This window comes from Dermacentor variabilis, chromosome 2 (assembly GCF_050947875.1).
Source record: "Dermacentor variabilis isolate Ectoservices chromosome 2, ASM5094787v1, whole genome shotgun sequence".
In the NCBI taxonomy this organism is placed as follows: domain Eukaryota; kingdom Metazoa; phylum Arthropoda; class Arachnida; order Ixodida; family Ixodidae; genus Dermacentor; species Dermacentor variabilis.
The window spans coordinates 90,694,485-90,708,837 of NC_134569.1; the positions used below are offsets into that span (position 1 = coordinate 90,694,485).

The 14,353-nt window shown below is 46.5% G+C and overlaps 1 protein-coding gene across 4 annotated transcripts in view; it reads left to right on the forward strand.

Annotated features, from left to right (window-relative positions):
• The window catches only part of LOC142572280 (sodium-coupled monocarboxylate transporter 2-like), a 71,901-nt gene that overhangs the window by 7,219 nt on the left and 50,329 nt on the right, over positions 1–14,353 (forward strand). For all 4 annotated transcript variants that reach the window (XM_075681268.1, XM_075681267.1, XM_075681266.1 and 1 more), the window contains exons 2-6: positions 4,578–4,975; positions 5,990–6,055; positions 9,171–9,222; positions 11,501–11,568; positions 13,669–13,832. In XM_075681268.1, the coding sequence (XP_075537383.1) occupies positions 4,601–4,975; positions 5,990–6,055; positions 9,171–9,222; positions 11,501–11,568; positions 13,669–13,832 (725 nt within the window). In that variant the 5' untranslated portion in view covers positions 4,578–4,600. The remainder of the gene's footprint in view (positions 1–4,577; positions 4,976–5,989; positions 6,056–9,170; positions 9,223–11,500; positions 11,569–13,668; positions 13,833–14,353) is intronic.

Below are 14,353 nucleotides of genomic sequence, written 5' to 3' on the forward strand. Positions count from 1 at the left end.
CGTAGCAGCGCCGCTGGAATACATAGGAATACTGAAGTGACTGTCGATTTTTAAGCATGGCCCTAATATTTTTTTTCCTCTGAAAAAGGGCCTTTTGTCCAGAGCGCGCAATTTATGCCTTAGTTATTTTTGTCTTTCTTTTTCGATGCGTAGCATTAATACTGCAGCGTAACAAGAGACGCTAAGATATATTCTGATGTTAAGCAAGGGCACAGAAATTTCGTCTACGCCTATTTGATGTAAAGAAACGCTTTCTGCGCGCAGCGCCTGCAGTGTAGACTTAAACTGTTTAGTACTATGTCGGCATCAGAGCTCACCGTCGAAGGAATATTGAATGGTATTTTTCGATTAATATTAAATGGAACACAGTTTCGACCATCGTTTTCAAACCAACTATTTCGTTACATTCGGCCTGAACTTTGACGAAAACTGTGAAGTTCATCACTTTGTCAGATTGGTATTTTCCTCATATTCGTTATGCGTCACGTGTACTCAACTGTCGGTGACTGTACTGCCTGAAATGCCAGAGGGACTAAAAAAATCCACTGAAATAAAATCTTGGGATGAAAGTCTATCGCCTTTGCAGATATCTTTTGTACTTTATATGCTATAGTCTGATCACCTTTATTCACGCTTGTGAAGTTATGATGCTCTAAGACGTATGAGAGTCGCTGAGAGTAATGCATTTCAGTTGGTGTGGTTGTGAGTGTATGAAGGTCAAGGTAGAAGACATTATGGCATACACAGAGTTTTCCTGTCGCAGGCGACACGAAGTTTGATAATTTGAGCGTTCTCTACTTCCTGCTTCTTATACCGAGGCTATCAGCGACTGCCAACACGGTTGTACAGACAGGCCGTCAATACGAACATGCACTCCATTCGCGCGCCTAGCTCTGAAACCGCGGCGTGACATTATTGTGGGTGACATTTTCTTAACACCTTTTAATGACCGACAGCGGACAAAAGTGCAACACACGTTTATGCCACAAATCAACGCTGACAGCACAGGCGGCCTGCAATATATGAACAATGCAGCGTGCCGTTGAAGTTCGATGGCCTCTTGAAATGTGCGATGCATTAATTAACTCTGAACGTCGTGCGACTGCTTCTACACTGTTTTATTTATTATCGCTGGCACTTAATGCCAAAGGCGGCGTATGTAAAGAGTCAGCAAATCAGTGTGGCGTCGAATGCGCGCCCTTTTCCCAAGATTTGGGGTTTAGCAGTGCAGGCCACAGACGGCTCAAAACAAACATTTTACACAACCGGCTGAAGTCGTCTTGTAGAAAGGATTACTTAGTCGACAATCAGAAACCGACAAGGTTATCTACAGACTGGCATTTTCAAACAAAAAGCGTCATTACGCTTCAACCACATTCGCCTAGGATTTCACAGCAGTGACTATGCGTGGTTCTTGTCATCAAAACAAATATGAAAACTTTTCTAAAAGTTCATTATACTTTGCAATGTGTCTATGTATTTTTGTCACATTGATCGCACGTGTAAGAAACAAAACGCGTTTGTTTCCGACAACCGCGATTTCAGACTAACTCGCAGTATTGGCTGTATATATTGTTTTCGCTGTGTCTAATGAGATTAATTATGCGCGTGCGGCACTGAATATAATGGCAACCAAATACTTAGGGCTGTCATAATTTTAACGTAGCTAAGCTTGTTCAAGTTTGCGGGTTCACAGCGCAACGGTAACAACAGGAACAACGAGAAGACGCGGACGATGCCAGTGTCAAGCCCGGGCCCTCGCCTGCATCACCGCGCCCGGCCAGGGCCCGTTCAAGGTACACTCGTTCACGTGCGACAAAACTCATAGCGTTTCCGTGCCTGCTTGGTAGATAGAAGCGTCGAAATTTCTGTCCGTTGGCGACGAACAGCACAGTGGGGTGTGCCTTCCCTATTATTTATTTATTCATTCATTCATTCATTCATTCATTCATTCATTCATTCATTCATTCATTCATTCATTCATTCATTCATTCATTCATTCACATACCTCACAGGCTCCAACAGGAGCATTGCGTGAGGGGGGTAAGAGAAACAACATGTAGCGAGAACAGGAGAACATAGCTAACAGCAAATCAAAAAAATGAAAAAAAAAGGATGCGTCCCCGGAAAAAATTTTCGGAATAAACAGCGACATTCCGGGAGTGACACAAATGTGCTTGCGACCGATGCTGCTCCTCGCAACGCCCGTCGTTAAAAGCTTATATTGCGTTCAAAATAAACCATACACTCATTCTTGCAAGTTCATAAAAAAATATATTAAAAACGGGATGCAAACGTGGCACAAATGCTGGAAATTCGTGGCGCCAGAAGGATGAGCAATATAAATGCGGTTTCGGCGCAAAATAAAAGTTGCACTTGGCCTTCACTTTCTCCGCTAGAAATCGACAATGTCCCGTCAAAGAAATATGTGACCTGGATTTCGCAAGAATAATTTACAAGTCTAAGTTGGTTCGCAAAGTTCTTTAGTGCGGCTTTAACGCGTGCGTATCTGATCATCGTGCGGTACCGATCATAATACCGAAGCGGTTGTGATCAAACCCGAGACAATTGTGCCCATCTGCAAGCCATGTACATGACAAGCTGTCTGGTCCATATGTGTTCCACTCGCCGTCTGAAGTATCCAGTGACTCGGGGCCCCGAAGTTGCAAAGCTTTTCGCTCGTAAGTGCTGTTTATAAACGGTTGCGGCAGCCTTCGCCATTTATCGAAATTTATTTGCGCGTGAAAATTTGCAGACTTAGCCTGTGGGCAAAACGCGGCAGTATACCTAACTACGCCTTAATAAAAGTTGATTTGGACGTTTAACGCCACGGTACTGAACAGCATGTTGTGATGGAAGCCGTAATTGAGGGCTCTGGATTATTTTGACCACCTGGGTTCCGCAGACGTGCACCCAATAAGCGGTACATGAGAGTTCTTGCATTATTCCCCCGTCGGAATGCATCCGCTGGGGCAGGGACCGCACCCGCGACCTCGTGCTCGACAGCACAACGCCATATAGCCACTCATCCACCGCGGCGGATAAGAGTGACTAGGCCCTCTCTCTCATAAACCTATGCATTGCATTTGAAACGTATGACATCAGCCCTTAGCGTATCAAAAGCACCTGAACCAAAAGCGCCATCTAACATATGTCAACGTAAGTTCACCATATGTCAATATGTGAAATACTCATTAGACACGCACGCGCGAGCGCGCGCACATCACATTGCATATTTATTTCAATGAGCCTTGAATGCCCCTTTGTAGAAAAGCAACGTATTTAACAAATCATTCCTCCCTGATGTCATCGAAGCCCGGAACATTCTACCAGAACTAATTGTTGAGCGTGACGCTAGAAAATTTAGGGAACTACTAACTAGGTATACCTATATATGTATACGTTAGTGGATGGGTCAAATATCCTTTGTTTAAATTTACATCTTTATGCTTCCGCTGTTATTGATTCCGCTATAACCATGAAAAACGGCTGTCAGAACGCTGTTGTGGCGGGCATTTCGTTTTATTGTGATAACGATTATACGGACATTCCAGGCGTGTTCGCGCCGTCCACGCCGGCTCCGTAGCGTTGCCAAGGTATCGCGACGCCGCTTGAAAGTAACGCTAAACCTTCCTATCGCTTACAATATTCTTCGCCATATAAATATGTTTCGCCTTGTGGCGAGACTGTTATTTTCTAATGCGATTAGCATTCCTAGTTCATGGTCTAATAGGTAGCGCATCGGGCTGTTGTGCTGACGAAACTGTTCGAAACCGACCGTCGGTACAACTTGGGTCACTGCGTATGTGACATTGGGCATGTGGCATTCTTCAATGGACCTCTCTGATGCCAACTTGAATTACTCGGTACGTGCCACTCTCCAAAGACAAAAAAAAAAGAAGTCATTCAATTGCTGGGTGCAATCGAACCCGGGATATAAATATTCAGAGAACCCTATCTGAATATATATTCGCGCGCGCGCCACGCAAGGACTTCACGGCGGCGGCGCTAGATGGAGCAGCGTGTCCAGAGAAAGTCGCAAAAGAGGAGCCTGGTTGCAGCGCACGCCTCATGCCAGCCTATGGCCACCGCGGTGGCAGTACTGCTGCATTGCTTCAATGCTAATCTCATTTACGTCGACAGTCATACTGAGGTGGTTCCTGCGGAAATTTTTTATGGCTCTACATTTGCAACTACGCTTACACAAGAAAAAGATGAGATTTTTGCTAAAAAAAGGCGTGTTCCCTTTTGTTTTCTGTTGACTGCTCCCCCTTTATGTAACACCAAAGTCGGAACCCCATGTGTGAAATAAATGATGATGTCCAAAATCACTTTTGGCGGTCATGTTCTCTTGCGAACTGGAGCGTAAGAACATTGTGTGTATGTGTGTGTGTGTGTGCGTGTGCGCGTGCGTGTGTGTGTGTGTGTGTGTGTGTGTGTGTGTGTGTGTGTGTGTGTGTGTGTGTGTGTGTGTGTGTGTGTGTGTGTGTGTGTGTGTTTGTGTGTGTGTGTGTGTGTGTGCGCGTGCGCGTGCGCGTGCGTGTGTGTGTCTTTTCATTACTGATTTCGTATAACAGTTGGCCGGGCACGGAGACCGGAGATGACTCCAGGCCAGCAACAGGGCATCGAGTACGCCGTGTTCGGCGTGTTCGTGGCCGCCAGCCTCGGCACGGGCGTCTACTTTGCGCTGAGAAAGTTCCGCAGCGGCGAGTCCGCTCGCACTCCGGGCGTCCGCAGCAGGAGCCTGGCGGACGAAGAGTTCCTCGGAGGCCGCAGCATAGCGATGCTGCCGCTGGCGCTGTCCGTGCTCGCCTCTATGGTGACCGCCACGGGACTGGTGGGCCTCACGTCGCACTTCTACGCGTACGGAATGCACATGATGTGGGGCTCGATACCGGTGGTCGTTCTGCTGCCGTTCATCGCGCACGTGGTCATCCCCTTGGTGCGGCGGCTCGGAGTCACCTCCGTCTATCAGGTAAAGGACGCACTGGGTGCAAAATCTTGTAATCTCCAGCATCAAAGCGCACCCAGGAAACAGGTCGTGCACTTCAGAGTACTCAGCATAAAATTAAAAAATCGAACGGACAGATCACAGCGCCGACGCTCTATTGGCTAAACGTGAAAATCAAAACGTGAAAATCAAAACGTGAAAATCAAAACGTGAAAGCCGGCCAACGTGGCCGGCGCTGACAAGCCATCGGAAACTTGATTCTTATGGTTGGGCCTTTAGGCGAATAATTGCATGATTGTAGCTTTATGGTTACTCCACCGGCCTTCGCTGTACCTGAGGTGTCATTTTAGTATGTAATTCTGATACCACTACGGAGAATTCTTTTTTCCTCGAAATTTTGGTTCCTTTGTACTTTGAGCGAGTGCAACAAAAGGGGTCAAGCTAAAACAGATTATTACGTGAAGATCGTGTGTGATAAGATCGCCCGTAACGCAAGCGACGCGCCTGTCAAGATACAACAATCTAAGTGTGCTATCGCATACTCAGACTGTTATCAGTGCTAAGTTCCGACTTGGTGCGTCGCTCCCTATAGCTTTACGGGAGCAGGGAAGTAAAATGAAGCCCGCCATTGAAATAATATTTAGCCTCTCCTCCGTATACGTATGCAGTTCACACACAATTACGAATCTACGTGCACGTGTATACAATCACGAATGTGTGCTGTCTGTTTTCTTTGACGGGATGACTAGCAACAAAAACGCGATTGAAGAGAGCACCACAAGATGTCACTATGTACATACGCTGTTGCTTCCGTTCGCACCATCGGCGTTCCAATATTCTGTAAAGTATGCAAGTACGGGCAAGCTAAATAATTCTTGCAATAAGCGTCACCTGGCGCCACCAGCGCTGTTGTTCCCGTTTCCGTATCCAGTTTTCCTATATTCTGTAATTGGTAATGCGTATAACTAAAACTTCTCATAAGCAGGCTACAATCTTCATAGTATCCTGTTTCCGACTCACCTCTGCTCTCTTTTCCAGTACATCAGGCTGCGGTTCGGCAACGAAGTTGGAATTGCGGCCTGCGTCGTCTACTTCTTCCTCACTGTACGTGTCATACTGATTTCCTACGTAGATGAATTACTTTAAGGCACATATAGTACTGAAAACACAACATTGCACAAGTACCGGAGGGCTCCGTATAGTAGTGTACAGACGTGCCATTAGGCATTATGGGAGCTTCAAGCTATAGGTTAAGGCGTGAGTCTTATTGTTTCTCATACACAACAGGGCCTCCACTTTTCTGGGGCCCTATAACGCAAAGCTATTCCAATCTGTTTTTATTCCGATCTCCTGACGTCAAATTTAGGTAGCCACCGACGCAAGCACCGGACGGTAACCCGCAGCGTTGTTTGAAAAGCCCAGTCAAACGCACTTCTTGTTTGTAGAATGTCACTTTCTTTTGCTTTCAAAGCGAACAGCGTTGCCTACATTGAAAAATTTTAAAGCGAAGCTGTTAAGGGCTACTTTCCCCAGGATCGTGTCCGCTTGTTAACACAAAGCTATCACCATCAGGATTGGCTCCAGCGTCGTCGTCTTCTTCCACAGCTGGCTCGTTGACGCCCCTCGGCGCTATAGAGCCGAGGGGCGCCATAGCGCTATAGCGCTGTAGCGCCGAGGAGCGCGTTCGCGCGCTACACCGCGCGAACGCGCTCTTGCCAGTGCTCCCGCGTTCGTCGTCGTCATTAATTAATGCAGGGCCGACCCGCGACGGAGGTGAAGCAGGCATGAAGTACTCTCTATACGTGGGCCGATCCCGGAGATAGTGCGATACCGGGCCGACCCGCGGCGGAGGTGAAGCAGGCGTTAAGCACTACCCATATGTGCGCCGATACCGAAGATAGTCCGATGCCGGGCTGACCCGCGCCGGAGGTGCAGTTCGCCATTATGGGGCCCACATACACAGCTTCGCTGGTCATCCTTCTTAACAGATTGGAAAGACAGAGACTTTCTTATCTAAATGGCTGAGAAGAGGCGATGAGCACGCTTAAGTGGAGAGAGTTTCGGTGGGGCCGAGCCAGCACAGTGAAAGTAGAAAATCGGTTGAGGAGGCTGGTTCCAGCGTCTGTGATTGGCCCGCTTCCCCTTACTTAGCTTGCGCTGGCTGGCCGAAAAACCAAAAATCCCAAGGGAAGGTTAGAAATGCTCCTAAAACGGACCTTCAGCAAAGTAGAGTTAAATGCCACGCAAAATTTGATATATATATATATATATATATATATATATATATATATATATATATATATATATATATATCAACGCATCTCAACCCATGCTCCCCGGCAGCTCCGAGTAACCATTAATTGCCACAGCGATCGGCGGGCCGCCATGTTCTATTGCTTTCGGAACGGGGCAGCCTCCGGCCATCAGAAAAAGAAATTCAGTTTTGTGCGGCATATTGCGTCTTTAACGCATGCACGTCACTTTGACGCGATAAGTTTTCGCGGTTTTGTGACGTCTTGTGACATACAGGCAAAGTGGACACAGCCCGAAAAAGTTTTACAAATAGCAATTGGTCAAGGGACGCCTTTTTCATTAATGGCGAAAAAGGTGTCGAATGAGAAATTATTATTTTTGTTTCGTTTGGTCTAATCCATCATAATCAGTGTGTACATATCGTATCAGTTGGGGCGTTTTCACGGTTTTCGTGACGTCGCGTGACCGGCACTCGCAGTGGGCGGTGTCTCAAAATTTTTTTTTACCAATCGTGGAGGGCTGATTGCAGAATTGAAATAGAAAAGTTTGGAATAGCTTTACGCATATAGCGCCACTGGTCTGAGCTTCAAAGTATCGAAATGTATTATTTTTGACGCGTCAACTATGAATATCTGGTTTTTGAGCTCAAGATCCAGATTACGGCACCAGTGTTGCTGTCAGCAGCAGGTTAGGGAATGGTGGCAGCGATGGTGGCACACCGCAGGCCAAGTAGACTGTAGTCCCTTATGGTAGCGGCGCTCGCACCACAAGGAATCCAGAACACTCGAATGTGAGGTGCTCAAACGTCTCGCAAGATTCCCAACACGCACACGGCGGATGTCCACACGTCCGTTGTCGGCGTAAACATTCACACACCAGTGCGCAACCAGCGCTCAGCTTGAGTAGTATAGTGCTCTAACACGACGAGGCAAGACTGGAATGCCAACACGAGGCAGCACCCGCTCCATTTGCGACACGCCGGTGAACATGCTTCTTGAGGAGGTGCCGACGAATCAGCAAGCCAGCGTTACGAAGTAGAAGCCAGCCGATGAGCCTATTCATTTTCGGCGATGCCTACGAGCGAAGGTATCCATTGGCCAATGAAGGATCCACAATATGTAATTTTATAGGTAGAGTCGGCATATTGCTACGCACAACTGGGTCATTGGCATCACTTCTCTGTAGTATGCTAAGGAAAGCGCGATAAGGATCGCAATCTCCGATGCAGCTAATACTTCTCACACATAATTCAGTGTAACATCAATGGCTGCTGGCTATGCAGTTGTTGATGGGGCTGGATGCGGTATGTGAAATATACATCGTATTTCATTCGAAGGACATCTGTGAATATTTAAAGATAATCGGGAAGTCGTTCGAACAAGAACACACACGTATAGAACAGACAAAAAAAAACGAGGCGAAACGAAAAAAAGCATTCCGCACGTTAACACAAAACCCAACAAGCGCACAAAATAAGCAAGAGCATAAATAAATGGGTGTCTACAAGTACTTGAGTTGATGGGCCGCCACCTAAAGCACCTTTAAGGCTCACAATGGCGCGAAAGATGCATCAGCAGAACGAAACGTCTCGTCTGGTTAATTTAGTTCTTCTGTGTTCCTTGCAGCAGGGTCCATGTTGACAAGTATCCCAAGCAATTATTGATAGACAACGTTATCACCTCAAGCTTTCGTACGTCATCGTGGCCGGCTGGGAAATTTGTGCTAGCGGCTCAAACTGTGGCTCAATAACCCCGGCCATATATAGACGCCACCACAGACGCTGGAATGCTCCTATATAGCTCAGTTCAGCGTCTAGTGGCGGCGTGGTGGCGCCTCTCATAGAGAAGGCGCTCCTAGCGGCCTTCAATATGTGTTCACGCTTGAGACTACATCATTCGCACGACATCCACTACACAAAAGAAGTTCCAGTGTTCTGAAACACCCGCTGCGGATTTTTGTTCTTCAGGAAATCCAAGGCGCCGTCAGCATATTTGCAGCCGCAGTGGCAATATCCACATGTGAGTATTTGTTCGTGATTCTTCAAGTACATGTTTATTAAGGTTAGTGGACCCGCCGTGGTTGATGAGTGGCTATGGTGTTAGGCTGCTGAGCACAAGGTCGCGAGATCGAATCCCGGCCACGGCGGCCGAGTTTCGATGGGGGTAAAATGCGAAAAGACCCATGTACTCAGATTTAGGTACACGTTAGTGAACCCCAGTTGGTCTAAACTTCCGGAGTCCTCCAATACGGCGTGCCTCATAATCAGAAAGTGGTCTTGGCACGTAAAACTCCATAATTTAAGATTAGTGGGGTGCGAATGTTCGAAATTGCGTATACGAATAAAATGGTTCTTGCTATTAAAATTGTATTCGATTCGTGAACGCGCTACTCGCAACTATCGAAATTGTCGAATAGCCTTCGTTTCTGCTCAAATATCTGAGACAGCGCACAGCACCCGAGAGTTTCGATTTAGAGAGGTCGATTGGAAGCGATGACTGTTCAGGTGATTTTGCTTCAGCAAAACCACGGTTGTTGCGGCGAGGTATCGCCTTTTGAGCAAACGCACGGGAAATGTAACTTCTGCTCAGTAATTTGGTGTCATTCAATAGAAATTTCCCACTTTTAGGCAGCCTATGTTCGAATTTGTAGTCTTGATTTAAGCAAGGCATTTTGTTTTATTATTTGGCCAGTCTCACCGCGTTATTTTTTTTTTTCTGTGGTATTCTTTGCACCTTTAAATTTATGCTCAACTTGTTTTTACTTTGTTTTTGCTTGCGGTGCCGCTCTAACCTGAATTGAAGCAAGGGAGAGTGTTTTGTGTACTAGTTTGTTTTGTCATGCTGTATATCTGCTAAGAATTCTTTCTTTTGTGTTTATTACGTGTAGAGATGTTGCCAGTCTTCCTTTTTGCATGTTTGAAGCAGTCCTGCCAAGTTGTTTTAAATTGCTTTAGGCGCGCTTTTTTATGCGAATGTGGGCACCTGTTGTGGGAGCCACAGAACAAGTCAAGCCCTTTCATTGGTGATTGTTATCCGTGCTCCTGACATTGTGCACACAATTTCGAATAAATATTTTTTTATTTAATTTGAATAATTATTTTATTTTATTTCATTTCATTTATTTCTGAAAGTGCCCAAGAACAGCTGTACGCCTCAGTATTGGTGCATTTGCGTTGCAAAAAGAACAGGAACAGAAACTAAAACGGAAACCTGAAAGAATGGTGGTACAAGATGCAAAAAAAAAAAAAAAAGAATTATGTCAAAGACAGAAGTCAGACAAAGAGCATTATATAAATGACATCACTAAAAAGGAATATCAGCTACTGTGGTATCACACTTCGCTCATTCGACAAACACAACAATGCACGTACATCTTTCACCATTACTGTCGTTGTCATGGCGCTCCAGCTAACTGAAAGCAGTTGTTTCGCATTCACAAGCGTTTTAACTCCCCGGGAATGCAACGGCATTACGCGTACGTATCAAATAAATATATAAATAATATTTCTCTGATTTTTTGTCTTTATTTAACAGACGAATTCTAAGCTTCATATGTCACTTTGTTTGAAATCAGAACATATTCGATATCTCGATTGAATATTCGGAGGTCGCTTTTCTCCTATACTTGAATTAGATTCGATTCGGGAATCTTATATTCGAACGCCGCTTGTAAAATTAATCCCGAAGTATACAACGAAAATTTCCGGCGGGGCCTGGTGAGATGCCTTTTAACTCAATAACCTCGAACAGCTGTTTTGAGACCCTCGATCCGTTGGCGTGTTCATGGACTCTATATACGTGATTTTGTTGGCGCTCTTCGGCCAGAACGGGCCCTTGCGCCATTCAAATCCATTATTCAATCAAATCAATTTACGTGATCCTGTAAGTCCTACGTCATCGCTGTCCTAGATCTCAGTTTACGAAGTGCGGTCGTCATATGTAAATGTGCCGTCGTTGCCGTCGTAGTCGACATCATACCGCAGTCATTTGTATTGTCATCGTGCCGCCATTTTAGCGCCCTTAACTGCTTCGTTAATGTATTTGTATTTTTCACCTGCTACACCTAAATTGATGCGTGTTGAACGAACGAATTAACAGATGAACAACGAATAAACGAGCACAATCGGCCAGTTCCTATTGCTCATAACTGCATGCTGATCACAACAAAAAGAAAGGTTGGGCCGAGGGGATCGCTGAAGACTGAGTCGTCAAAAAAAAAGAAGCATTCTGGGCGGGCAGCTGCTAAGGGTCAAAGCTTACAACGTCAAAGCACATAACTCCTTCGCTTCACCCGCAGTTTTCCACATGCCGCTGATCTACTGTTCCTTGGCTATCGGTGCAGCGGGAACACTGTATACAGCTCTGGTAAGTGTTATTCTTCATATTAAATGTCCCTTGGTTTTCTTTTCACGGTGAATGTCTGGAATGACGCATAATTCTTTTTAAACTCTGCAGATCATCCAACATTTCAAGGTGGACTTAATTGCTAGCCATTTATACTTTATTTTCGCAGCGTATGCCAATAGCACGCGAGTGGAGAAGAAACACACCAGCTCGATCTTAGAATTGGGACTATCCAAGCACAGCTAGCCAGTCGCTGGATGCGCTGCAAGTGGGGCGTCCTTGGAAGGGTCGTTTGCACACAGCGTCATCCGTCTCTTTGTGCCGAGAGTGGCTTGCCTATGAAGAGTCACATGGTGGGGGAAGAAGAAGAATTTTTACGATTGTTCAAGACTGTGTACAGATGTCTTGGGCATATTGGCCTTCCCCAGGTCCCTAGACTAGGAAATTTGGTTACGCGATGTAAGGCCAATCAGAGGGGCTGAAGTTGCCGTAGAGTCCCACCTATACACTCTAGCTGGCTTGTCAACCCAGCATTCGAGGAAACAAACAGTAGCAGCGAAGCAACAGGCTGACCGTCCCTTCTTGAGAGGTGGAGAGGGCGGCGGCGGAGCAACAGGTTGATCGAAAAGAAGAAGCATCTCTCTATAGGCACTATGATCACTGCTGTACCCTAGTAAAGGAGACGATAGACTTAGCCGACCATCGCAGAACAGCCAGAATAGCTGTCTTTCCGCCACAGAAGTAATGGTCGGCTCGGGCTACGCTTCAGATGCGTCGGAGCACTCGGGAAATAAGTGGTCGCACACACTTTTGTGGTGGAGCTTCCAGGGAGCCGGCCATCGTAATAAGCTGTGATAATCGCCTCATTTGATCACCGCCCGCCAGGATACACAATCTATTCTGCGCCTTGGTCAGTGCGGTCTCTTGTAGCAGATCCCACAGAAAGGACACCGGCAGAGCTTCTGACTCTATAAAGCGTGTTGTCAGGTTACTGCTCGTGGTACCTTAGCTGCTGAGTGCACAGGGGCCAAAATGTTCAATGTAACGCAAGCCGGCCTTTTATCCATTCGTTGCTCCTTGTAAAAGCCTGCTAGTACGAGCAGACGAAAGAATGTTAATAGCAGGCGTGGGCGCAGAGTAGAGGGAGAAGTTGTTACAGATGGTGACGGAAATCTCCTGCGCAGGACCAACGTCACCTAATAGGTCACGAATACAGCGTCAAGTGTTCCAGTGAGGTACCCTGGACAGTAGCTAAAGAAATCTCTCTCCTAACCCCTCTTTAAACCTCTTTGTGATGTGATCTTTCATTTCGTCAGCACACAAAGCGCCAATCCTGCACACCGGACCCGAAAGCTCAAATGATTCAGGCGATTCCCTAAAGAGAGAGAGAGAGAGAGAGAAGAGAGATCGTTTGCTACGCAAAGAAGGTGCGATGCGTGAGCGCGCCGAGCTCATTATTGCTACACTTCGCACTGGTGGCACCTGTAAGGGCACTATTTCCTGAATCGCAGATGAATTATGGGCAGGCGCGTGGCTATCTTTATGCGATCGATGCGATTATCATCCTTTGGCAAGTCCACGCACTTCTATTCGGTATGACCGTATATAACCTCTTTCATGCCTACTTGGGCCACTGGTATGTACCACTGGGCATGGGCAGTAATAGAAAACTTGGGTCATTGGATATGCGCAACTGGGCATGTGACATAGGTATGTGAACATTCTTGACCGATCCTACAGAATGGGTATGCGCGACTGGATAGGTGCCCGGATAAACAAGGTGAACGGGAGGCAAGAAGTGGAGATGTCGGCAACAGAAAATTGAAGTCAGCAATAGACGAGTGAAAAAGTCGGCGCCAAGAGCAGCCGAGTGTGCGGAATGAAGTGATGTGAACAAAATGGGACGAGCGAGGAGCGTTAAGCAACAGAGGAGACAACACGATGTCAGTAACAGAAAATTGAAGGAGTCGGCTACACAGTGTTGCTACATTGCTTCAATGATAATCGTGTTAACATCGGCATTCATCGTGAGATGGGCGCTGTCGGATTTTTTTTTTTTTTTGATAGACAGAATCAATCAGCTCATCAATCAATGAACGCGTCGTCTTCCCTGTCTTCCAGGGAGGCATGCGGGGAGTTGTGTGGACGGACTGCGTGCAGGGCATTCTCATCCTTGTCTGCCCACTGACCATCCTGGGCACTATCCTCTACGACTCGGTCCACAACCCGGCTTCCAGTCACCTGCGCCCCTTCAGCGACATCGACATGAAGCCCTACTTGTTACAGTCAGTTTTCTTCTATTTACGTCACAATACCACTTGGTTGTGTATACCACCTGTGGGAGAAAGCGAACGTTTCTTGCTACCCATTCATCATCATCATCATCAGCCTAGTTACGCCCACTGCAGGGCAAAGGCCTCTCCCATACTTCTCCAACTACCCCGGTCATGTACTAATTGTGGCCATGTTGTCCCTGCAAACGTCTTAATGTCATCCGCCCACCTAACTTTCTGCCGCCCCCTGCTACGCATCCCTTCCCTTGGAATCCAGTCCGTAACCCTTAGTGACCATCGGTTATCTTCCCTCCTCATTACATGTCCGGCCCATGCCCATTTCTTTTTCTTGATTTCAACTAAGATGTCGTTTACCCGCGTTTGTTGCCTCACCCAATCTGCTCTTTTCTTATCCCTTAACGTCACACCCATCATTCTTCTTTCCATAGCTCGTTGCGTCGTCCTCAATTTCAGCAGAACCCTTTTCGTAAGCCTCCAGGTTTCTGCCCCATATGTGAGTACTGGTAACACAC